Source organism: Balaenoptera borealis (assembly GCF_965194805.1).
Source record: "Balaenoptera borealis genome assembly, chromosome: 6".
NCBI classification, from domain to species: Eukaryota; Metazoa; Chordata; class Mammalia; order Artiodactyla; family Balaenopteridae; genus Balaenoptera; species Balaenoptera borealis.
Window position 1 is genome coordinate 63,968,067 of NC_138863.1, and position 25,197 is coordinate 63,993,263.

At 40.4% G+C, this 25,197-nt stretch overlaps 1 protein-coding gene across 3 annotated transcripts in view; it reads right to left on the reverse strand.

The window, feature by feature from the left end:
- CERS6 (ceramide synthase 6) overlaps positions 1 to 20,928 on the reverse strand; it is a 313,957-nt gene extending 293,029 nt beyond the window's left edge. For 2 of the 3 annotated variants that reach the window (XM_082396858.1, XM_082396856.1), the window contains exon 1: positions 20,388 to 20,928. In XM_082396858.1, the coding sequence (XP_082252984.1) occupies positions 20,388 to 20,557 (170 nt within the window). In that variant the 5' untranslated portion in view covers positions 20,558 to 20,928. The remainder of the gene's footprint in view (positions 1 to 20,387) is intronic. The other variant, XM_082396857.1, reaches the window with a different exon arrangement.
- Between the last annotated feature and the right edge of the window lie 4,269 nt (positions 20,929 to 25,197).

Consider the following 25,197-nt stretch of genomic DNA (forward strand, 5'->3'; position numbering starts at 1 on the left):
TGAATCCTCGGATACAGAGGAACCATGGTTACACAGGGCCCATTGTAAGTTGTACGTGGATTTTCAACTGCACAGAGGTTCGGCGCCCCTAAGCCCCATGTTGTTCAAGGGTCAGCTGTACTCTGAAGGGAAAACAGTGATTGCTCAAACCACATAAAAATTAAAATCTTCAGTCCTGAAAAAAAATCATAATTAAAGTCAAAAGACAAAAAACATAAGATATTTATAATACACACGAAAAATAGCTAATTTATTTCTGCATAGAGAGCTTTTATAAATCCACAAACACTCCCCACAGTGACAAAAACATCAAGTAATTCACAGAAAATTTTTAAGTGGCTTTAAAACATAGGAAAATGGGCTGAATTTCACTTAAAAATAAAGGTAAATTAAAATGATACCATTTTTCACATAGCCGATTGGCAAACATTTGAAAGTTCTGTTACATGTCACATCACAAACCTTCCTTAGTGGGACTATAAACAGGTATAAACCCCTAGGAGAATAGTTTGACGATACCTATCAAAATTCAAAATGACCCAGTCACTTCACACTAATAGGAGTTTATCTTAAACATTCACACATAAACAAAGATATATGCACAAAAATAGCCATTGTGGCATTGCTTTTAATAGCATCTGACTAAAAATGAACTAAAGATACACTGATAGGGGATTGGTTACGTAAATTATGATAAATATATTGTTATGTATTACATAGGTAAAATATATATTTTATGTGTTAAAATTCTACACAACCATTTAAGTGAAAAAATACAAAAGAGCAGATATAACATTTATAGAGAGATATATATGTTTGGATATGCATAGAAAAAGCTCCAGAAAACAACTGCAAATGCTCCTCTCTGAGAAGGGAGTTTTAATTTGCATTAAATACAGCATTTTACCATTTGACAGTTTTTCCACAATAAGCCTGTATTGATTTTTTCTTAATCAGTTTCCTTCCCAAGAATTACACAGGCAAGTTGATGATAATAGGATGATAAGATAAAGAGGATTCTAGAGAGGAGCACAGTTAATGTGGTGCCTGGAAGCTGAGACTCCTTTTTCTGTCCGAGAATTGGTTTGGGGGAGATGTTAACTTCTTTTGCTACTCTTTCTTTCTGAACCTGAGAAATGGGAATAATAATAATAAAACACAGGTTTATTTTAGTGTATAATTTTAGGCCTGCAACAGCGACAGCAACTATTTACTTAACATACTTTTATCTCATTTACGTATTTCAAACCCTGTCCAACTCATTGCCTTAGGCTTACTTAGCCAACAGAAGTGGTGAGTCTGGACTTGCATTCTGAGAAGGTAACTGTACTCCAAGTCTGCTTTGGAGCCTTGAACTCACCATGCTACAAGATCAAACATGACCCAGAGAAGTGTAAACACTACCACATCAGGAGCAGGAGTCAGCAATCTTGAGAAATGTTTGCCTGATGGAGATGGATCTAACGACTTGATTTATGAGCCAATGTACTTCACATGGATTTTCAAATGCCATGAATTATTATTAATGAATAACTACTTAGCTACTTCTTGTAAACTTATGGCTTTCCAGCTCAAAATCTTGGACACGACTCCCATGAAATAGCAAGCAAGATATTACATATAATCGTCCATGTATTTTTCATTAAAGTATCACCTCAAGCCTTATTTTTATACCACCATTAAATTTAGTCACTGAATCTAAATTTATGGTTTTCCTTTACCTTATGATTTCACCAAATCCAGAATCCATATAGCTATGAACCTATACATTTCAAAAATTTAAAAAAAAATAATAAATTCCACAGTGTAAAATTCTTTTTCAAAGAGCTACTTTTAAAAAGCCACCCTAGAATGTCTTTATTCTTGCACAACAGATGCGTGTTCAAGTATTTAAGAATGATGTGTCATAATATCTGAAATTTACTTTGCATGGTACAGAAGAAAAAAATATAGAGAGACATAAAAATGTTAATCATTGAATTCCAGTGATGAGAAAGTTAAGTATTCATGTCATCATTTTTAGCTTTTCTGTATATTTGAACATTTTCATAAAAGTCAACAAATTTTAATATATGCTATTCTACAGGTATAAGAACATAACTTTTCCCTAAACAGAAAAGCATGAGGAGATAATACGATGCCTGGGAGGTAGGATGGGGTGGGCAGACAGCTGTACTGAAGAATAACCTAGTTCTAGATTTTAAAATTTCTTGAGTTCTAGATTACTTGTTGAATCTTGGTTACTTGTTACTTGGTGACTCGTTGAGTAAAAATTTTTCTACCCTCAGAATTGCTTAATCATAAGGTGACTACTCAAATAACAGATTATTAGAAAACCTCATACAAGGAGAGATTTCCCTCATTCATGATTTCTTATACAAGGTGATAACATTTAATATATCTATAAATGACTTTTATTTGTTATGAAAGAATATAACAAAATACTATTGCCTTGGGCTTACTTAACAGGAATAGTGAGTGTTTTGTTGTATTCTTTAATAACAAATGCTGAAAAGGGTATAAACATATGAGATATAAGTTTGTTAAATAAATGATTGCAGTAGATGTCAAAAAGTTCAATATTATAAACTTGAATGAATTTCTTTTTGTGTTTTACGGATTATTATTCCTATTTCTCAGGTAAAGAAAGAGCAGCAAAATGTCTTTTCACGGAAGATATTATTAAATTTCCTTCCTACCCAGAGCCCCAATCTGTTCTTCTCTGTTAAACAGCATGTTAAAACAGCTGTTTTCTTTATAGATTAGGATAGTGTGACAACATTACATCAAATTTGCAGCAGGTTAAGTCAGGGTGGGGTGGTTTCTCATACAGTTGGAAGAGGGGGGTAAATTGGTTTGATTTTTCTTGAAAGACTTCGGCAGCATTTATTAAAATTTTAACTTTGTACATCCTCTGACCCAGCAATTCTACTTCTATAAGTTAAGTTAGAGTAGTACACCTGAGTACAAAGAAGTCTGTATAGGAATGATGTTATAGCATTGTTTCTAACAGCATTTGTAAACAAATAATCCCAAACAATGGGATATTATTATATTATTATCATATTAGAAAGAATAAAGTGGGTTCTACATTCACCAACACTGGAAAATCTTCAAGGCATAATGTTAAGTAAAAAGAAAAATAAGTTTCAGAATAGCACTTAGAGTACATCATTCATGTTTTAAACAAAATTTATATTTCCGTGTGTGTGTGTATGTATGAGTGTGTAGGTAAATGCATTGAAAAAGTGCTGGAAGAACATATATATCAACTGTTCATTCTGATCACATCTAAGGAAGAAAGTTGGATTGAGAAAACAGAGTGAAAATGGAAAGTTGTTGCTTTTTTTCCTGCACTGAGAGTTTCCCAATGAGATTATAGACATATAACACCAGGTAATATTTTTAATGATTTTAAAAATGGAAGAGGTTTCATAATTTTAAATGCTCAAAATGTTCCGAATACTGTTTGTTTTGTAGAATTATTAATCATTTTAGATACCAAAACATTTAAAAATCCACAAATGAATATCAATACATTAGAAATTAACAAATAGTTACTGCTGAGACAATACTACACCAAGAGTTCACAGTATATTGTGTTATTACAGTTCCAAGAAAACTGGGGGGAAAATTCAGAAGCTCCATTTAAAACTAGTGTGAAAACCCCATTATCTCTAGAATGCATAATTTGGAAGAATATTGTTCTACTACAGTCCCCATAGCTCTCAGAAAAGCTCTGAAAACTTTGTTCCTCAACTGCAGTGTCATGGTCATTTGAACATTTAAGATTATGAAATGGTAGTCATAGAACACTGAAGATTTTATCAATGAAATATATTATTTTTAAGGAAAACCGTTCTATTATTCTGTGAGTCCAAAGACAATAGATTTTAACCAAGCTGATTTTAAGATATCCTCTTTATAGAAATAAGCAGAAAGTGATCCAATATTTTCCGTGTTTTTCGACTAAAACATATGGATATGAACTAATAAAATCTATGTACAAAAATCACAAAATAATAAGAACCAGAAAGCAAATGAAAAAGAATTACCCACAGGAACATAGGAAGGCTTCAAACAAAATTTTTAAAGAAGTTGCAGGCTACGTGATTGCTTGTCAAAAAAGAGAAACCAGGATTCAGAAAGTGATTATAAAATTTTTTAAAAGTTGTAAAAAGAGAGAGCAGTAGAACAGAGGGAAAAGATTTTTTAAAAGATTAAAGCAACGTTAAGAGCAAAAGGATAAACAGAATAAACATGAGTGAAAGGGACACCTGGCTGGTAGGTTTGACAGAAATTAATAAAACCACATGCAATGAAGTATATTAAAACATTGTACAGAAAAGGATATGAAAGGTAGACCAAAGAAATCTGACATATGTATAATTGGTATTCCTGAAGAAGAGAAGAGAATAAATGGAATAGAAGATATATCCAAATATGGAACAGAAAAACACTTTTACTATTTAGAAATATTTAGATTAAAATATACATGTTTTTAAGGTAAGTATAATTTTAAAAACACAAAACACAGCAAGTCTTAAAGATACTATTTTCAAAACAAACACAGTATTTCTATATCACAAACACTTAGTGTTCAAAATACATGACTTATTCAAATTCAAAGTCTGAGTCCCTTGTCTCAAGCTACAAATCCTCTCAGACCTTTTACATTCAAGGAACAGGACATAGAAGCTTTCCAAACATACACACATATCCCCTGTTTAACATCATTAATTTGTTTTCTTTTTAAAGTAAAGACATTGTATTTTGTCCCTTCATTAATCCTTATAAAACATTCTAATTAAATAAGGTGGGAAAGAAAATGAATGATTTGACTACAGTTCTTCCTCTCACTCACTTTCCCCACATCCTCTTCCTATTCCTTTCTAAACAATTTCTTTAACGTATTAAATTTTATAGCAATACTAATCAAATTTGGTATATAAACACACACACACCTTTATCCAAGCATGTGTACAAACTTAACCCAAAGAGAAGAAATACGGTTCCATGCGTGAGGGCAAGTACCAGAGCAGAGCTTATGTTTTTCTCTATAAGGAACCAATGACCTTAAGTGGAAGAATGGGTATTGCTGAATAGATGAGGAATTAAAGTTGCCTTTCATCTTCACACTGAAAATCATTTTTCCTTAATTTATAAAATGGGTAAAAACTAATAAGGAGGAAGCTTCTACAGTGCTAGTAACGTTCTATTTCTAGGTCCGCGTTCTGATTAGTGAACGCATGGGTGTGTTTACTTTGTTGTGATAATTCAATGAGCTGTACATTTTCCGTGTACTTTTGCGCATGTTTCTGTATGTATGCTATACACACAGAATAAAAAGTTTACGTTAGAAAAATAAAGCACTTTTCAAACAGCACCATATAAATATTTGTTAAGCAAGTGATGATTGTACATTTGAATGACGGGTTTACAGCAAATACCCATTAGGGAATTAGCTGAACTGGGGTTCCACCAAGGTGGAATTTTAAGCCAAAGTCAGGGTTCTATGCTCCCTTTTGTAGTACACATATGGCAGAGAGAGAGAGTCACTCCCTCCCTCCCTCTCTCGCTCTAGCTCTCTCTCTACCTCTCACTGTCACTCTTAGTCTCTCCACAAATCTAAACACTCCTCAGGACCAAAAAGACTGTTTAGTGTCACCTGCAAAGATAAGTATAATCTGTGTCAACTTCCAAAATGTATCCTCGTACACTATTTACTTTAGCAGTTCCCATTCAGAGCAGCCTCCTGACTCTTTAAAGTTGGCTTTTAAAAAACAGGGCAGTAAGAAGTTTCTAGCAGCTAAGTGCATCTAATTCAGAAAAGCTTTAGACAATTTGAAAGGACTGAAATTCCTTAGATTTGACCCCTGAGTAAAGAATTAGATATTGGCTGGAAAAATGGAATGGAGAGAAAGGCTAACCACGTTTGGTTCTCCTTCTGATGCAACATTTTTGTCTCATCTTCAATTCTGCAAAAGGGGGAAAACTGCTTGCCAAACAATAAACTGTTGTTTTATAATTGTGGGACTTAATAACCAATTCAATTTCTTTTTTTTTTTTCAATCAGAAAAAAGAATCTGAAACGATGAACTTATTCTTGAAAACAGAAAGAACATTTATTCCATATTGTTTATTACTTATTTTTTAAACACACCAAAGAACTGAAGTTAGCACAATGGGAGGTGATAGCTCTTACTAACCATCCTTCTAAGTGGATTCTGCTCAAACTCACTATTCCCCTGGGACATGTGAGTAATGACAGAACAGCTGGTAACCGGGGCTCAGGACCAAAAAACCAGGGGGTCAACGAATCAGGAGATTCAGTTTACCCAGGCTACCTTCAATCCGAAGCAGAGGAGGATCTAAGCGGTAAACAGAAGATGTGGAATCTTCACTAAGTGAAAAGAAGCCAGCAGTTACAAGAAGTGATAAGCCCTGCTCTTAAGTTGGTGACTAGTTGCCCTCTACCCGATCGTCGATGGCTTGACCCTACGCCGAGGTGTGGGCTGGCTGGGGGCAGGGGCACAGCACGGGTACTGAGTGTGGCAAAAGCATTCTGCTTGTGTAGAGCCCCACAGCGAGAGCCTGCCTCTGAGGGAGGCTAAGTCAGAGCAGCGGAATCTCCTAACACTTCCTTCGTTCAACTCTAAGATACAGTTCACTGCAATGTTTATTTCAGGAGCCCAGTTCTTTCCAATAAACCACAGGTACCTACCACTAGCAAAAGAAAGCTGTATACTTTATAAAACTCAACAAAACCATGAATAAAAAATACACACACAGAAAACCACCTGATCGCCTGAACACTCCTTAGAAGTAACTGCCGTGTTTACGACGGCCACCTGTATATTTTTGTTCTCTTCTCCAGTCCCTTTGCAATTCTGCAAGCAGCAATTTAAGTGTGGGTGCTTAACCCGCGCTGGGCTGAAAGCGGGAGGAAAATAAAACTGGGTGCATGGTCTCAGTAACACAGGACAAACGTGCTGGGGAGCAAGCACCACACTAAGAACTGGTCCTGGGTATGTGCAGAATGAGTTCTGCTCTCAGGAGCTCCAACCCACATTTAATGGGGAGCCCTCCAATCACACGTTTTTTAGAAAGCCATGAAATGTACATTGACAGTGGGGCAGGCAACACATCTCAATCACCCGGGATGCTTCTCCCCACAGCCAGCCTCATTCACCCGTAGGGAGAGGAAGAGTAGCCATTTTTATTGTAGAAATACTCCTGGCTGGTGACCAGACCAACTTGGGTGTTACAGAGCAAACAATGAGGTGGGGTGACCAACTGTTCCAGTTTTTCCTGGGCTGAGGCGTTTCCTGGGATAGTTCCAGATATACTGGGATCAGGTGGTCACCCTACAATGGCACTGTGAGCATCCCATAGCAGCCACGCGCTCCCAGGACCTGGACCTGCGTGGGTGGCACAGAGCAAGTTACTTCATTTATCTCGACAGGCTTTGTTGTCCTGATACAGAAAATGGGAAGTAGAGATTCCTAGCTCTGCCAGTATTTCTCAAAGTGTGGTTTTCAGAACATTTGTGCCCTGAAATAGCATCTGGCAGTGGTGTTCCAAGAGGTGGGGGGAGAGGGGTGGTAGGAACAATGTGCTCTGGTTGGGGGGGGGGGTATTTTTTCACTCTATCAATTCTATGTTTAGAATTTGCTTCACATGGTGCTAATAAGAAGCAGACCAACTTTTAGTCAATTTTATTGTTTTCTTTTACATCTGTTGGTAGGTAATACAGCCCCTTACTGCCTGCACCCAGGGCAGACCTCTCCCACAACTACCACCCCTCCCCCACTACTTCGGTACAACACTGGTGTGTAACACATGATAGACTCAAATATTTTTTAATGAACGAGTTTTCAATTTCCTTTCTAAGCAGAAAATCTATGACTCTGTTAAACTATTACTGAATTAAAATAGAGGCAGTTTTTGGTAATTTGTCACTCCACAGCATTGTAGTTTCATCTTTGCCTTACTTCCTCATTTAAAAGACAACCCACCAAAAATGTCGTATTTGATCATCCTAAGATGCCCTCTATCAGTGCCTAAAGAAATTAGCAGGCTTGTTAATCTATTTACACAGCAAATCGCGTACTTAAGAATGATATGCTTAAGCTGTGCAGAGCTGGAAAAGTGCCTTTAGTAGAAATCAGGTACAACCCCCTTCTGAACTAATTTGGTCAGGCTAGGTGAGCCGTATTCATACCAATGGAAGTTCAAATTTGGGGGTGTAGATTTGTTTCTCTTAAGGAAAAAAAATACACATATTTATTATTTTCAGCTAATTTTGAATGTCTGCATCTTCACAAGTATGATCTCAAGGACACTAGACTGAATTTCTTTCTTCTTAAGGATAAAATTAAGACAATCCACGAGGGTTAAAATTCTGAAAGAAATCAATAAATGTCAGTCTCAAGGCTTTCCTTTCTCTGGGAGGCTCTTATGAGAAAAAAAAAAAATGTCTGAGCTGTCTAAATAGTAACATACAACCTCAGCAAAGTGCATTACATGACTATGAGATACATAAGGCCCAGCTCTTCACTAACCTGCTGGGGTTGTTTTCTGCTGACTACAGTTGGAAGAATCAGAATGTTCCCTGGAGGGGAAAAAAAAAGCGAGAGAGAGAGACAAAAGAGGAGAAATAGGGAAAATAAAACTCAAATGACTATGCCAGCAACCCCAGCTAGTGAAAGCAGGAATGCAGCCTGACATACACATTCATGACATAAAGGTAATGCTAGTAAAGGGTTTCAGAAATCTCATGGTAAAGTCTCATTTCTATACCTTCAATAAACTTGAAGAGCAAGTAATTACCACCTCCATGAACTAGGCATTGCCCTAAACGCAGTGCATGCTTTATCTCATTTAATCTTCACAACAACCCTGAGTCTCAAATGGAAACTGAGCATGAAAAGATTAAGTAATTTGCTCCTAGATCTGTATCTAGTAGGTGGCATGGCCAGAATTCAGTCTAGGTCTTAAATCAATATAAATGGTGAATTTGATGTTTGCCATTACCAGTGGTTGAATACCCAATCAATTTTCCCTGGAGACCACGTGCAATAAAAAAACGACCATCAGGGCCAGATGGGGCAATGGGAGATAGACTGGGATATCTGCATAAGGCATCCCTCCACTGAAAGGCAGTTTCCAGAGAAAACTCCATCTAGTGGAAGACCATCTTCCTGGGCTCTCTCTAAAGGCTGAGCCCCCTGAGAAAGCTTCAGGCTCTAAGTGGTACACAGCTGCCCATCACTTGTCTCAAATCCTACCATTAGAAATCCTACCATAGTTTTCTGCCACCAAATACAAGGAACTCTCTGACCTACAATACACTATTAACTGTTGAGAAGAAAAGGCTAAGAAGCATTCTCCTCCCTAAATAGGCATAGCGCCGAAGAGATTGGGGCTTCAATGCCTCTTTAAAACCCTAAATATTTACTCTTCAACAGAGCAAGTAAATCCTCCAGCTCCAGGATCAAATACATAAACAGATCCTACTGCCTCTATAAGCCATACCCTCTCCCGACCCACCCCCTGCCCCAGAAAACACATACTTGACACATGAAATCACATTACAGGATATTATTTCTCAGTCATACTAAATACTGTAGTGTACCATGTTATCAATTATTTTTTACACAATGTATATTTTTAGGAAGCAGTTGAGTCTCTTTCAACTACATTTTTGCAGATAGTCTTCTAATATCACAGAGTAGCCGCGTTCCCCATTTTATAAGCGAGCAGACCAAATTTCAGAGTATTCTGTTCACAACTGAATAGCTGAGAAAAGGCAGTGTTTGGATTTAAACCCAAGTTTCCAGTCTTTCTGATACCCCATCCATTTTCCTTTTAATTCTAGTTAGGAATATATATTTCTTTTTTTTCTGAAACCAAACACAAATACTTTTTTTTTATGGGGTATCATTTTACATCAATTCCATTAAAACCTAAAACCAATTTGCTGTACTCAAGTTATGTGGCATAACAATATTTTAAGAAATACACATTTATAATTAAGTCCTATAAAAGTACACAACAGTAACATAATTTAAATGCACTGTCACCCTTCAGTGTATCCACACACTCAAAGATATCCACACTCCCACTGACACACAATGCCCTTATATTCTCTTAATCTCCAGCATGCCTAAGTGACTGATTCTCAATTTTCCTTCACTCAAGCTATTGTGTCCAAAACTGCCACTCTGCTTAGAGCACCAAGTCACTTCATTCTGCTTTGAAATGGTGATCTACAGAGCCACTTAGACTAGCTGGCAACTTTTACTCTGATACTTGCCAAACTGTGTCCCTGGACAAGATTTCTGATGGTTTTCTTTGCCTCCCTCTCCCACTCTTAACTCTGTGCTGTTCCTCTGCTCTCTAAACTAAACCTCCCTGTGTTTTTAAAGGATCTGTAACAAAGAGAAGCAGAAGGAACAAAGGTGGAGAGGGAGAGAGAGAGAAAAGAAGAAAGAGAGGAGAAGTAAGGGAGGGAGGGAGGGAAAAAAGAAGGAAAGGAGAGGAAAGGAAAGAGGCAGGAAGGAAAAAAGAATCACAATTACAGCTTCAGGACAGCAACAATAGCTTTGTAACCTGAAAACCTCAGAGATAAGATGTGGCATTTATGTAGACATTGGCAAGTCACAAACAAATGTTATTCCTAGGTCACTGTGTGAAAAAGGCCACCTAGTAAAGGAATGTATCTTCCCTGCAATGAAAAACCATTTGGGTGTAAAATAGATAGCTAGTGGGAAGCAGCCGCATAGCACGGGGAGGTCAGCTTTGTGACCACCTAGAGGGGTGGGATAGGGAGGGTGGGAGGGAGGGAGACGGAAGAGGGAGGAGGTATGGGGATATATGTATATGTATAGCTGATTCACTTTGTTACACAGCAGAAACTAACACACCATTGTAAAGCAGTTATACTCCAATAAAGATGTTTAAAAAAAAATTTAAATTAACACATGTACCCCTTAAAAAAAAAACAAACAACCATCTGGGTGTCTCCAGCTCCACCCCTGCTATAAACAACCACCACAAGCCAACTGTGAGGAAATAAAAGCAAAAGTAGGAATAGGAAGCAGGAGTGGTCCAAAAGAAGTTCACTTTGAAGACCAGTAGTGAGGAAAAGAAAGTCCTCCTTAAAAAAAAACAAAAACAAAAACCTGCCCAAAATATTCTCATAAATGAATCATAGAAAGCTGTGTTTTGTACAACGCAACTTTGAAAAACTACTTTTCAATAATATACTTGCCACTGCTTACAATCGATTGCCTTATAGCATACAGCATTTAAGGAAAAACCATGTTCAAATTTTCAGGTGTTTAAATCATTTGCTTACAAAAATGGTTGTGCAATTAAATCGAAAAATAGAGAGGAAGCTCAGATCTGCTCTTCTTCCATGGCAAAAGCTTCCATTGGAAGTATCTCTGGCCTAGGTCACTTGCCTTACTAGAATTTTATCCTATCTTCCTGGTTAGCTTTAAATGGATTGTGAACTCACTAGGATGCCTTTACTTTAGTCCGAGGGATCCTCTGAAACTATACAGTGTGCTTTTCCAAAGACACTTTGCTCTCCTTTTCTGGACATGCCAATTATTAAATTGTTATATTGATAAATAGATTGAAGGAGGTTGTTTGGTTGAAGTGCCTTTCAAAAAAGGCCCAGGGTACTTGAGTGCTCTCTGGCCTTCAACCTTCCTTCCCTCACCCTTCATGGAAGTAGTATTTATTAATAACTAGAAAACTGTCAAGTCTAGAAAATGAAATCAGGTATTTCTAGTAAATGACTTTTTCTTTAGTCAGTGCATTTTCTTTTTTTCTTATTATTTTTAATTGTGGTAAAATACACATAAAATTTACCATCTTAAACATTTTTAGTGTACAGTTCAGTGGCATTAAGTACATTCACATTGTGCAACCATTACCACCACTATCTCCAGAACTCTTTCATCTTGCAAAACTGATGAAAGTACATGAGAATACTCATGAAACGCTAACTCCCCATTTCCCTCTCCCTCCAGCCCCTGGCAACCACCATTCTACTTTCTGTCTTTATGCATTTGACTATTCAAGTTACCTCACATAAGTGCAATCTTACAGTGTTTGTCTTTTTGTGACTGGCTTATTTCACTTAGTATAATGTCTTTAAGGTTCATCCCTGTTGTAACATGTGTCAGAATTTCCTTCCTTTTTGAGGCTAAATCATATCCTATTGCACGTATATACCACATTTTGTTTATCCATTCACCTGTCGGTCACTTATGTGGCTTCTACCTTTTAGCTATTGTGAATAATATTGCTATGATCATGGGTATACAAATATCTCTTTGAGACCCGCATTTCAATTCTTTTGGGCATATACCAGAAGTGCAATTGCTGGATCATATAGTAATTCTATTTTAAATTTTTTGAGGAAACTCCATATTGTTTTCCACAGTGGCTGTACCATTTTACATTCCCACCAACAAGGCACAGGGTTCCAATTTCTCCACATCATGACCAACACTTGTTATTTTCTTTTCTTTTCTTTTTTTATAGTAGCCATCCTAATGCTTGTGGGGTGATTTGCATTTCCCTAATGTTTAGTCTAATAAGTCACTTTTATCCAAATGTTCAGAGAAACAATATAAAGGTGTTTAGGCTCTATCTCTGAGTTTTCCTTCATAAAAGCCCATTCATTCTTTTTTTTTTTTTTTTAGTTTTGTTTTTAATTTTTTATTTATTTATTTATTTTTTGGTCTGCATTGGGTCTTTGTTGCTGTTCGCAGGCTTTCTCTAGTTGTGGCGAGCAGGGGCTACTCTTCGTTGCGGTGTGCAGGCTTCTCATTGCAGTGGCTTCTCTTGTTGCGGAGCATGGGCTCTAGGCACACAGGCTTCAGTAGTCGCAGCATGTGGGCTCAACAGTTGCGGTGCGTGGGCTCAGTAGTTGCAGCGCGCAGGCTCTAGGGCACACGGGCTTCAGTAGCTGTGGTGCATTGGCTCAGTAGTTGTGGCTTGCGGGCTCTAGAGTGCAGGCTCAGTAGTTGTGGCGCTCAGGCTTAGCTGCTCCACGGCATGTGGGATCTTCCCGGACCAGGGATCGAACCCATGTCCCCTGCATTGGCAGGCGGATTCTTAACCACTGCGCCACCAGGGAAGTCCCAAAACCCATTCATTCTTAATCCCTGAAACTTATTCCAAGCCCTTTCTCTCTGCCTCATCTTCCATAATAAAGTCAGGATATTATCTACTTCATCCTCTTGCAAGTATCCTTTCCAGTATGTATTAATAGAATCTGAGAAGCTTCCTTCCTGATGATGAGGACTTAGGTTGTGGAGGAAAGGCAGGAGGCAGAAAGAAGTGAGTATAAACACATGACTACAGAAACAGACAATACGAAACCATTCCGATTAAAAAAAAAATCAAAGGCCACCATTTCCTACCCAAAAAGTTGAGAAGCTCATCCCAGTAGGAAAATACACATGAATTCACAGAAAGTGAAATACAAGTGATTAATAAATATTTGAAATAAGTTTATCGTGAGTAACATAAAACACACATTACAAGAGTAACATTTTTTTCAACTTTCAAAGAAAAAGATTTCCTCAAATAATAATAATCTGCATGCTAATAAGGAAATACAAATGAATATAATCTTTCCCAAAACCAATTTGGTGATTTGTATCTATCAAGAACACTAAAATATTTATCTTTGGGCTTAGAAATGCCACTTCTGGGAAACATTCCTTAGGAAGTCATCAGTAATTGAAAGATTTATATACACAAACTGGAAACAGCCTAAGTATCCAACAATAATACGGGGACTAGTGAAATGAATTATGGCATATCCAAAGCGTAGAATAATGTGCAGCCATTGAAAACACTTTTGAATAAGTTTAATTGCATGGAAAATGCTCAGATTATATCATTACATAGCAAAAGCCTGCATATAAAACCATATATATATATATACCGTATGAGCTCATGATACTTGCTTTAAAATAGGAGATCGAAGAAATTATTAGGAGATCAAGAAACCTGGTTCTAGATGCCTACCTTGTTATTTTAAGCTGTGTAAAGTTAGGTGCATTTCCTAAATTTTCTATCCTTAGTATCATCTGTAAAATATTGGGAAAATTAATATCTACCACACAGGGCTTGTAAGAGGATTATACAATGTAAACCATGTAAAGTAATAAACTCATACTAGGAAATAAATATTAGTTGTTATTTTTTAAATTAAAACTAAAAACTGTAGTCACTTGCAATAGTCCAACATAAAACAAAACAAATGGTGAGCTCCAAGTTACAACTTCAGACCACATGTCCTGGGCACACCATCATCCATAGTAGTACCCCAAAAAAGGCATTGTGAGAATCACCATTTTGTATTCAATCAGGCCATAGCACAGGCATTTGGAGAAGTCAATAGAAACTATGATGGCAGGAAAAAGTGACGACAAAAGAGCTTATGAAACCATTTTTTTAAAAGAGGGGATGTGGGAAGGAAGGGACCAAAGAATAACTTTAGGCATAAAGATTTTCAGGGCATCACTAATACAGAAGGATCCTTGTAATACGAGTGGCAATCTTGCTAACCTCTTACTTTCACAAATAAAAAGAAAGAAAAAATACCCCCCTAACAACATTAAGTGGCACACTAGTTACTAGCAAACAAAATTTGGAAACTTTGGTATCCTGACTCAGAAGTGCTTAAGAAATAAATTGATCAAATGAAGATGCAAGGGGTAAAAAAACAATATAATTTCGAGGGTCATGGCTTTGTAAGAAATAGATGACCAATAGCTTTAGAAAATCTGGTTTGCTTGGTGATGGAGGAAGGAATGTTAACTGCATGTAATAAACATTTAAAATCTTCTATGTACAACATGGACCGAGATTCTAGTGCTCACCAACAAAGTGCTATCAGGTGAGTAAAACAGACAAAGAAAGCCTGAGGCAGGTGCAGTGATCTCCTGTAAAGCCATGGGACTGGTCTGATGATGGAAGAAATTCATCTGAAACTCCATTATCTTGCCAAGGCCACCTGCCCTTCCCCATCACAGAAGACAAACCACTTCTGAAATACCTTTGGGACTGGAATTGAGGAAAAAATCTAAACCTGTCCATGGAGAATTCAAATACTTTCAACAGAAAAGTCATTAAGTGAACTCAGGGTGTTAATTTCATCAGTCCTTGATGACATTATATCATTTGTGATAATTTAAAGTTATCTCACCTGCCTTCTCCACTATTCTAAGGTGCTGCCCATTAAGAGTAATGTCATGTCTTTTATCCACAAATCAACCTATTACAAATAGCTACACTATTGCACCCTGTAAATACAAACCTCTTATTTTGCAAGATAAGAAGGCTGTACCAAAGTTCTGCAGAGAATACCACCCCTTTGATTTTAGGTTGTTTTCCAATGAAACATCCATTGTAATCCAATTTTTCTACCCCAGTCAGAAACTTCAGGCATCAACCTGTTTGTGTCTGACCCAAACTCTTGCCTCTTACACCAGTCTGGCAAAGCAGGTATCTGTAGTTTTAATCTGAATCACACAATCATTTAACAAGCAAAAAAGGTACATTTATGGAGTTAAACATCCAGGATGGATTGTATGAAAAAACCATGTTTGTATGCAAGTTGTTCTCAAGTACTCCATCTTGGGCCATTCTGGCTGCTATAACAAAATATCGTAGGCTGGGAGGCTTATAAATATCAGAAATTTCTCTCTCATAGTTCTGGAGACTGGGAAGTCCAAGATCAGGGCACCAGCAGATTTGGTGTCTGGGGAAGGCAATCTTCCTGCTTCACAGACAGCCATCCTTTTACTGTGTCCTCATGATGGAAGGGGTGAGGGAATTCTCTGGGGTCTTTTTTATAAAGGCACTAATCCCATGTATGAGACACCACCCTCATGGCCTATTCACTTCCCAAAGTCCCCACTTCCTACTACTGCAACTTATGAATAAGGATTGCCACTTATGGGTTTTGAGGGCACATGAACATTCAGTCCATTGCACACTCCAGTCTTCTAAACTATATCTGACAATATCAGCCTCCATTACAAGCTACATTATAGGAACATCCTTCAGTTATGAAACACCTGACACCCCACTTTTTCCTGGCAGTCATTCACTCACACCTCCCCTCTCTCCTCTAACCATCAGAAATACATTCTCACTCGTTTTCTCTCTGTCCTCTCCTCTCCTCTCCTCAGTGGCCTTACCCAAGGCTGCTGCTAAGGCAAAGATATTAAGTAAACCCATGATAAAAATTGACCCACTGGCCAGACATTCCCTCTGATACAACTGAGACACTGTTGTTCTTTGAGGATTTGGTGGCAGGAGGTCATTATTTGGCTGAATGAGCCAGGCAAGACTGGTGTCAGCCTCTGAAGAATGACAGCTCTCATGTAGCTTGGCACTTGAAGAACCAACCTGACAGGAATGAGCTGCTCATTTCTTACCCAGACATCACAAGAGATGCAGATCTACTCTGGGATCCATCTAAAAAAGGTCTGAGGAAAGAGAGCAATTGCCTTCTCTGGAGAATCTTCTTTGTTGGTTATTCTGAAAGAGTGTCGCTATTTGGATCACAAATGATAACAGCCCACATGATTCTTTTAACTCAAATCATAATTGAAAAATACAAGAAACAAAACCATTAGCTAGGATATTTGTATGAAAAAAAATCTCTTTATTCTTAGATGACTTATTTCTACCTGCAAAAAAAGTAACATTTAGCCTGCTTCAAAGTTTCATGAGATAACAATTAGTAAGCTTCAAATATATAGCATCCCTACAGGAATCAGATAACTGGGAAAGTGCAAGCAACCTTGGATTACAAAGGCCATCTGCTTCACTGCATAAGTGAGAAAATAAGGCAGAGAGAAATTAGGTGGCTGCCCCAGTATGAGGTAAGATTGACTAGAATGCGAATGTTCCGATTCTCAATCAGTACCTTCTGCGTCTCTCTCCTAAACCCACAAGGAAGAAAATGCATTAATGTTATCTTTTGTAACTATAACTCAAAAAATTTTTACTCCCAAATAGAAATTCAGCAGAACTTTAATCCCACATTTATGAATACCATAGCAACACACATTTTTTTAATGAATTTAGAAGAAGCATTTAGTATAACTCCAGAGAATGGCTCACTGAGCCTAAACAAGCATTAAATCAAGAAAATTCACCAAAGAGATGAGAATGCTACATTATTAAATAATATTTTGCTCCTTGTCAACAAGCCAACAACATAACGGTATACACTACAATTTTCATTCTAGGAGAAACCATCCAACTATTTTTTTAAAAAACAGATATTTTATTCAGTCAATCAGGTAATATCTATGGTGGCCCTTCTGGTCCCTACCCAGAGCTAATTGTAGTTTAAAGACTAATGTAAAAACCACCAGGCTTTGGGCTGTTCACAGAATCAGCAAAAAGTCACTGAATTTAGGCTGCTCCATTTTTAACCAATCATGCTGGACATTCATATTGCTGTCCATATGGTACTACAACATGGCATTGTTCTGGCCACCAGTGCCTTCACTGCCAACACCCAAACAGTGGGGGTGAAAACGGGAAGGTAGGACCGCCCAAATGGGCAAAGCCCGATTCAATTAATTCTTTAGTGCTTCTCTTTACAGAGACAAATACATAAGATTGAGGAGAATGAATTCAAATTCACAATTTTTTCCTCAACAAGGGCATTAAAGACCCCCATTTAATAGAAATCAAAGATAATCAGCTATTTCATAGATATGTTCTCAGCTCTGAAATAAATGACAATAGGAGCATAAAAGGAATAGAATCCTGGGGGAATGATTTCCTATTATAAATCATTTCATTTTTCAAAGAGATTTACAACCAGCTTTTTAAAATCATGTTATACGTTACAGAATACTGCAAAAGAAAAACATTTACGCACAACATGTTAGAAGGGTACCGAAAGTGAGTCATACCACTGCCAACGATATCGCTTGGTTCAGTTATATTGATTCAGGTCCTTGATGGGTGCTGAAATGAAGGCCACAGGTTGGATACCAGAATGTGTCATTTAGGTTTGAGAAGAGGAGAAACATGCAGAACTTGTAATTCTGGATACAACTATACCCTTGGATTTTCAGAGAAGTGAGAGAGTCCCGAATGGTTAAAGACAGAGCTGTCGCTACTACAGAAAGAAATAGACACCCTTCCAAAAGTCAGTAGCATCCTGTGGTATATGGGCCATACTGGATTATTATGCTGAACATTAATCATAAACTTTCACTTTCCATACAGGCTATTAAATCACTTCAATTTGGATCAATGGCCTGAAAGAAACCCACCAACTCTCTATGTATCAATATGAGGACATTTGCTGTGACTGATGGTTGAAGGCAGCTGACCCCTTTGTGTAAATTCTAAGTCATGGGATTGTGCAAAGGAAGAAAAAGATGTTCAGGATGAGGAAAAATGAACTTCCAGTTTGCAACCATGAAATTAGCTTTTTTTTTTTTTTTTTTAAAGCAGAGAAAGTCAAAGTACAAAGCTATCTCCATTCTCTAACATGCATTTTTTCCAACCAAATGAACAGCCTGGAATCAGCTTTCTGCCTACAGGTCAATAGCTGACATGGTTTTGTTTTCCAAAACATAGGACTACACATCTCTTTCAAAATGCATTAGCCAGCTAAAAGTGAGCCCAGTCAGAATTGATCAGCCAGAATTGATCAGATGTCATTCGGCAACTGTGTGGAAGCCCTACTATGAGTCGCCACAGAGCACCCGGCGTTCCCAAGAGGCTCTTTTTGGACAGATTGCAAGGTCAGATATGAGTTCCCATTTTCTGTAAGTAAACATCTGCTCTACAAAGCAACTCTAACCCTGCAAACACAACACACCCACTTTCTCACAGTAAGTCTCAGCGCTGGAGAGGATCAATGACGTATCTGTGCTAGATTCCAATCATTTTAAAATAGGTCTTTAAATCTGTTCCTCTGTGCACGTCAATCTCTGCATGCGAACAGCTGACTTAGTTCTCAAGCAACAATACTGCCCATTGAAAAATACACCTTCCTTAAACAAAAGATACCTTTTGTTCCCATGAAGCATTGTCTGTTGCCATTTCCAGAAACAAATGACACAAAAGACAAATTCTGCCATCCTCAAGAGTGGTTTTGGACAAACAGAAACACCAAAAAACAGAGCAAAAGCTTAAGAAACAAGACCAAGGTGAGCTGGGGGTAGAGGAGGAGAGGTGGAAGTGAGAAGTGGAATCTATACTCTGTGATCTAAGAAGTTCAGCCTCTACTGATGAATGGGGGACGGGGGAGGGGAGAGGAATGGGAGGTTGAGGTTTTCAGTTGAGAAAAAGAAGTGTGTGTTGCTGTCCCGGTTTTGTTTCAATAGCACCCGGAGAGTGCGTGGCAGGCACAATCTAGTTTGGTGACTAAGACTGATTCAGTGAGTAACACAAGTTTGTTTATGACACAAAGGAGCTACCCAACCAAATCCGGCAATTATACAAACAATAATATGGCAATTCTTTAAAATTGTTTGTGTTTTGGTACCAAATTAAAGTTTATGTTTATTAAATTTCATAGGAAACATCTATCAATTTAATAACCCCATTTTGCAGGCTGCGCACCCGTCCTGGAAAGAAATCGCTAATGGCCCGGAGTCCTGGAAACCTACAAACTATTGTCACCTATTTCCCAGCACTGTGGTCCTGATACTCAGTGTCACTGATGGAAACCAAACAGCGGCCATAAACCAAGGAGTCCCTGGTGAATTTCTCCAAAGCACAGTCCGGGCAATCCGTGCGCCCGGGTGAAAGCATTTGGAAGTGTGCGCGGTTCCTCTGCCCTCCGGGCCGCGCGTCCGGAATGTTCCTGGCTGTCAGGTGGGTGGCGACAAGGCTCGGCAGGGAAGCGCTGCCTGGCAGCGCAGCGTGCCCGCGGGGCGGAGAGGGACCAGCCCGGCGGAGTGTGGCGCGTCCCAAGGCCGGCCGTCGCTCACCTTTGTTCGCCCGCCCTCTCCGCGAGGAGGAGAGCGCGGGCCAAGGAGGAGTGTGGGGGGCCACCCCAGTGCTCCGCGGGCCCTCCCCAACGCCCCGGAGGAAATCCGGAGGCAAGCCAGACCCGCTCCGGCTCCGAGAACCGCAGCCAGGCTGAGGGGTCAGCAACCCCTTCCCGAACACAAAGGTTGGGAGGCGTAAGCGCGAGCGCTGGGGGCGCGGGTGCGTGCGCCACGGAGCACGCGAGTGTGCGTGTGCGCGCGAGGGTGTGCGTGTGTGTGTGTGTGTGTGTGTGTAGGGGGAGGGGAGGAGCGCTCGCGAGGGTGTGCGCGCGTGTGTGTGTAGGGGGAGGGGAGGAGCGCTCCAGCCCGTCTTACCTCTCGAAGATGAGCCGTACCATTAACATGCAGAAGGCCAAGGGGAAGGCGAGATAGAGGTCCTCAGCCTGCGGGAAGGTGGCTTCCTCCGTGTTCTTCAGGTCCGCCCAGGTGACATTGTGAGGGAGCCAAAACCTCTCGTTCCAGAACCAGGCTAAGATTCCTGCCATCTTGCTTTGTCCAGTCCCGTCCTGGGCTCCCGCGGCCCGCCGAGATCTCCGCCGCGCAGGGCGCCCGGGGATGCGCGCGCGGCTGGCTCGAGCCTGTGCCGCCGCCGCCGCCTCCTCCGCGGCCGCTGCTCTCGAAGGCTCGCGGCGAGCCCCGGTTCTCTCCTCCCTCTGGCCGCGTTGGGGAAAGGAGCCGCCTCGCCCGTCACATGGCAGCCAGGGCCGCTGGCCCTGATTGGCTCGTCCTCGCGTCAAGCAGCCAGGCACACGCGGCCGGCTAGCCCACGCCCGGAGGGCAGGGCGCAGCCGCTGCGCTCAGGGCGCCAGGGCACCGCTCTGGGGAGTGCCGCTCGGCCCCGCGCTCACAGTGCTCTCGAGCGGCGCTTAGGGCAGCGACCTGGGTTCGGCCGCCCGAATCCGCTCCAGCCCCCGGGCTTGCTCGCACATGCTCAGAACGCCGGCTTCTGCCGCGCTGGAGTTTCACGGCTTTCGGTCGGCTTCCCGTGCGCGTACAGGCGCTGGGGAGGCAGGTAGGGGTCGGGGCAGATCTTCAGATCCACCCTTGCGCCGCGACAGAACAGCAGAAGGAGAAGCAGGGGGCGCAAAGAGCAAAGGAGGAAGAAATAGCAGGGAGAGAGTGATCCACTCCCGCGTTTGGAGAAGGAGGGGGAAAATCGGGTTCTGGGGCAGGATGGTTTGCCAAGAGGCACTTGCCTCTACCCCGCGCCCGTCTTTCCCCATCTCTGACCTTCCAGCCTGCGTTTACTCCTGCTCGTCACCACAGTCAGCACCCCCAGGGAAAAAGGCCCTCTATTTTAATTTATGACGTGGTAAGAGAAATTAGGCACTTAACTGCTGTTTGATAACGATGAGATGATGTTGATGATTATAACAACCGCAGCCTTCTGTAAAACTGCCCCACTAAATGAACCTCTCAGAAGATGGCTCCCGACCACATTTTGGCTTTGCCCATGGGCAGTGAACCTGCACTCTGCTGCTTGACGGGCTCGTTGTTAACGCCTTTTGAATCGGAAACCTTTAAGGTATTAAGTCTTTGAGGCCTAACCCAGGCACCTTGACTCCCACAATACGTTTCCTCATTGATACGGGAACCATGTGTGGATCAGTTAGGCGGTACATGCAGAACCTGGTTCCAGGGAATATGTTGTTGATTTTTCTCACAAACGTTCATTTCCTGCCTGGTTCCGCTAGTAAGTTCTACTGGACCCTTCCAAGAGGAAAATAAACAGGCTCTTAATACACACTTCTTTACCCTCCCTCCCCCTCCAGCTACCACCCTCTTTTCACTCCTTCCCTTTAAAGCGTAACTCTAAAGAACTGCCTATATCTGTTGCTTCCACTCTCTCCCCTCCATTCGCTTTCGAACTTCCGTTTGAGCATTTGCCCCTCTCTGCTGCACTGAACTGCTCAAGGTCACCAATGATCTTCATGCTGCTAAACCCAAAGGTCAGTTCTCAACACCTCTTATCAGTAGCATTTGGCCAAGTTCGTCAGTAGCTGCCTTTTGAAACACTTTCTTGTCTTGATTTCCAGAAACCACATTCTTTCTGGTTTTCCTCCTACCTCATGACCGCTTTTGCTGAATCTCCTTTCTGGTTACTCCTCACCTTCTCAGCTCCTTAAAGTTGACGTGGCCTAGGAGTCAGTCTTTTGTCCTCTTCACTTTTCTATCTGTGTTCATTCACTTGGTGGTCTTATCCAGTCCCATAGCTTTCAATGCCATCTGTGTGGCCTTCAGTGTCATAGTGATTGCTCCCAAATTTGTATCTCTAGCCATGAACTTTTCCTTGAACTTCAGACTCCTAAGCCCATTATCAAGTCAACTACTCCACTTGGATGTCTAAAAGCCATTTCCTGTCCAAACTACTAATCTTCCCCCTAATTTTTTTCCTCTCCTGTCTTCTTGACTCAGGCCCAAAACCCGGAGTCACTTTTTTTCCTTTTCTCTCTCATATCTCCTTTATAATCCATCACGTATCCTGTCACTTCCATCTTTAAACCGGAATGACACCATCTCTCACCACTTCTTCTGCAAACCATCTTGGTTCAAACCACCTACATTTCTCTTCCGAGTTACCCTAGTAGCCTCCTAACTCCCAATTTCAGCACTTGTTCCTCTACAGTCTATTCTCAGCCCATGTGATCTGGTTGAAATGTAGTAAAATCACTTCTGTGCTTAAAACCATACTGCTTCCCCATTCCTCCTCAGTTGGAAGCCAAAGTCATTTCAGTGACCCAAGATGTGGCTCCATGTTACCTCTCTGACCTCATCTACTCTCCTCTCTCATTTCCCTGTCCCTTACTCAGTGTGCTTTCATCACACTGGCCTCCCTGCCCTTCCTGCAAAACACCTAGCATGCCTTCGGGCCTTTGTACTTGCTTTGCTCTGTCTCTGGAACTTTTCCCCCAAGTATCCATGTCCACTCTTTCTATAATACCACTCACTCGGTAAAGCCTTCCCTCGACACCCTAGTTATCTATAATTGTCACTCCCCACCCCTGCTCTTCCTAATCAACTTTCTTGCTTTGTTTCCCTCCAAAGCATTTACCACCATCTAACACAATATATTTTTTACTTTTTTTTCAATTGGCCTCCCCACACGCACTAAAATGTAAGCTTCTGAAAGTTAAAGATTTGTGTCTATTGCTGTTTTATCCCTAGCACTTAAAATAGTGCCCAGCACATAGTAGGTACTCAATAAACTATTGAATTAATGAATCAGCACTACTCTAACCTCACAAAAATCTTCTCTAGGAGAGGAAAAAATCTGAATAAATAATAGTGTTAAATGTTTATAAACTCATGTGAAGAATAGTGTGGGCATAAAGAAGGGCTTCATCAGTTCTAAGGTGGGGTAGGGGTGGTGTCCTTGAAGTGGGTTCATCAGGGAGTAGTTCATCACCATCCTCATTTGAGACCATGCACCCAACTGCTCATTGTTACTGGTGACTTTCCAGGAAAATGCCTTGACACCAAATGCATTCTTGTAGGCCAAGAGAGGAGTTCTATTAAGGTCTCTTGCCACCTTTGTGGCAAAAGGTCATATCATGGTGAACCCTGGCCTTCTGGACCAGGCAGACCCCCTCCATGGCTGCCACTGGTCCCTCATGTCACTCTAATGTATGACCTGACAGGACCTTGCCTTCTCTGCTTTCCTGAAAGACCCACTGTGTGCCCATACACACACACACACACACACACACACACACACACACACACACACATATATATATATGTATATATATATACACATACACACACACAAACACACACACACGTATATATATATATGAGGAAGTGTTGGTGGCTTAATGCCCTGGGACCTGAACTTTGATCCTGGGCAATGGAAGCCAGTGGTACATTTTCGTTCTTTTCCCTCCCCTGCCCTGGGACACATACAGTAGCTTCAAACAGCCTCTCTGAAAATGTCCTGTGATACACAGCACTCAGCTTATTTCAAAACTGTGGCCAGCTCAGGAATTGCCTTGTATTTCCTCTCTTTCTCTTTCTCACTTTCTATTTCTTTCATTCCTGCTTCCCTGAAATTACACCTCTCTGGAAATGCTCTTTTTTTCTAGAGAAGCCAAACTAAGATCATGTTGCTCTCCTGTTCATCAACTCTGAGAAGGTGGTGAGATTTCAGGAACACTTTGAAAGATAGCTTTTGTTGGACCCTGGAACGAGAACTCACTGCTTATCTGTGAATCTTGCACAAGTCACTTAGCTTCTAAGAGCATGTTAACACCCTCCTGCATAAGTTGCAAGTACCTGTCTTGCCTATGTCACCTGACTATCCTGAGGCTCACATGAGATAATATATGGGAAAGTGCTCGTAAACTCTTAATAATCTCTATACACATGCACAGTGCATGTTTTGTTTTGCTTTTTTATGAAAAACAATGGATGAGCAAGTCAAGCACATCTGTTGGCCAGATTTACAATCTTCAATTACTTCCTTGTTTGCACACCTAAGGGACTGTATTCATTTAGAAGGCCGTATTTTTAAAGGAATACTATTTTAAAATGGAATTTATGCAGAAAACAACAAGCAAGATGGTGAAGGATATGGAAATCTTGAGGAGACATTTAGTATACATGTTAAGTGCACTAACTTTGGAGTTTTACAAAATGTAGGTTTAAGTGCTAGTTTTGCCAATAATAGCCTATTCTTCCTTAGAAAAAGTTCTTAATTACTTAACCTTTTGAAATCTCAGTTTCTTCACATGTACAAAAGGAATAATACTATTTACCACATGGGGTTAAGGTAGGATTTAGGTGAGATCATGTAAAGTGTTTAACAATTATATGGAGGCGGTTACCATTATTATTATGTACTGTAGTAATGTGGTGAAAATGCCATTGTTTCAGGGAAAGAAGGATCAGACTCTGCTGGGATAGTTTACCTTCAAGGCAGGCTGAGCCTTTCACATCTGAGGATGAGCAGGGCTTTACTTCTGAGATTAGTAGAATTAGCTTTCACTCAGCAGAGGAAGTGAGAATGACGTCAGGAAGGGAGAGACAGGGCAGTGGAGGGAGATTTCAGAAGCCCATGCACCCTGCGTGAGATTCCTCCTGATGTTTTCGCTGCTAAGCTGCCATAACGTATTAGACACAAGCTGCT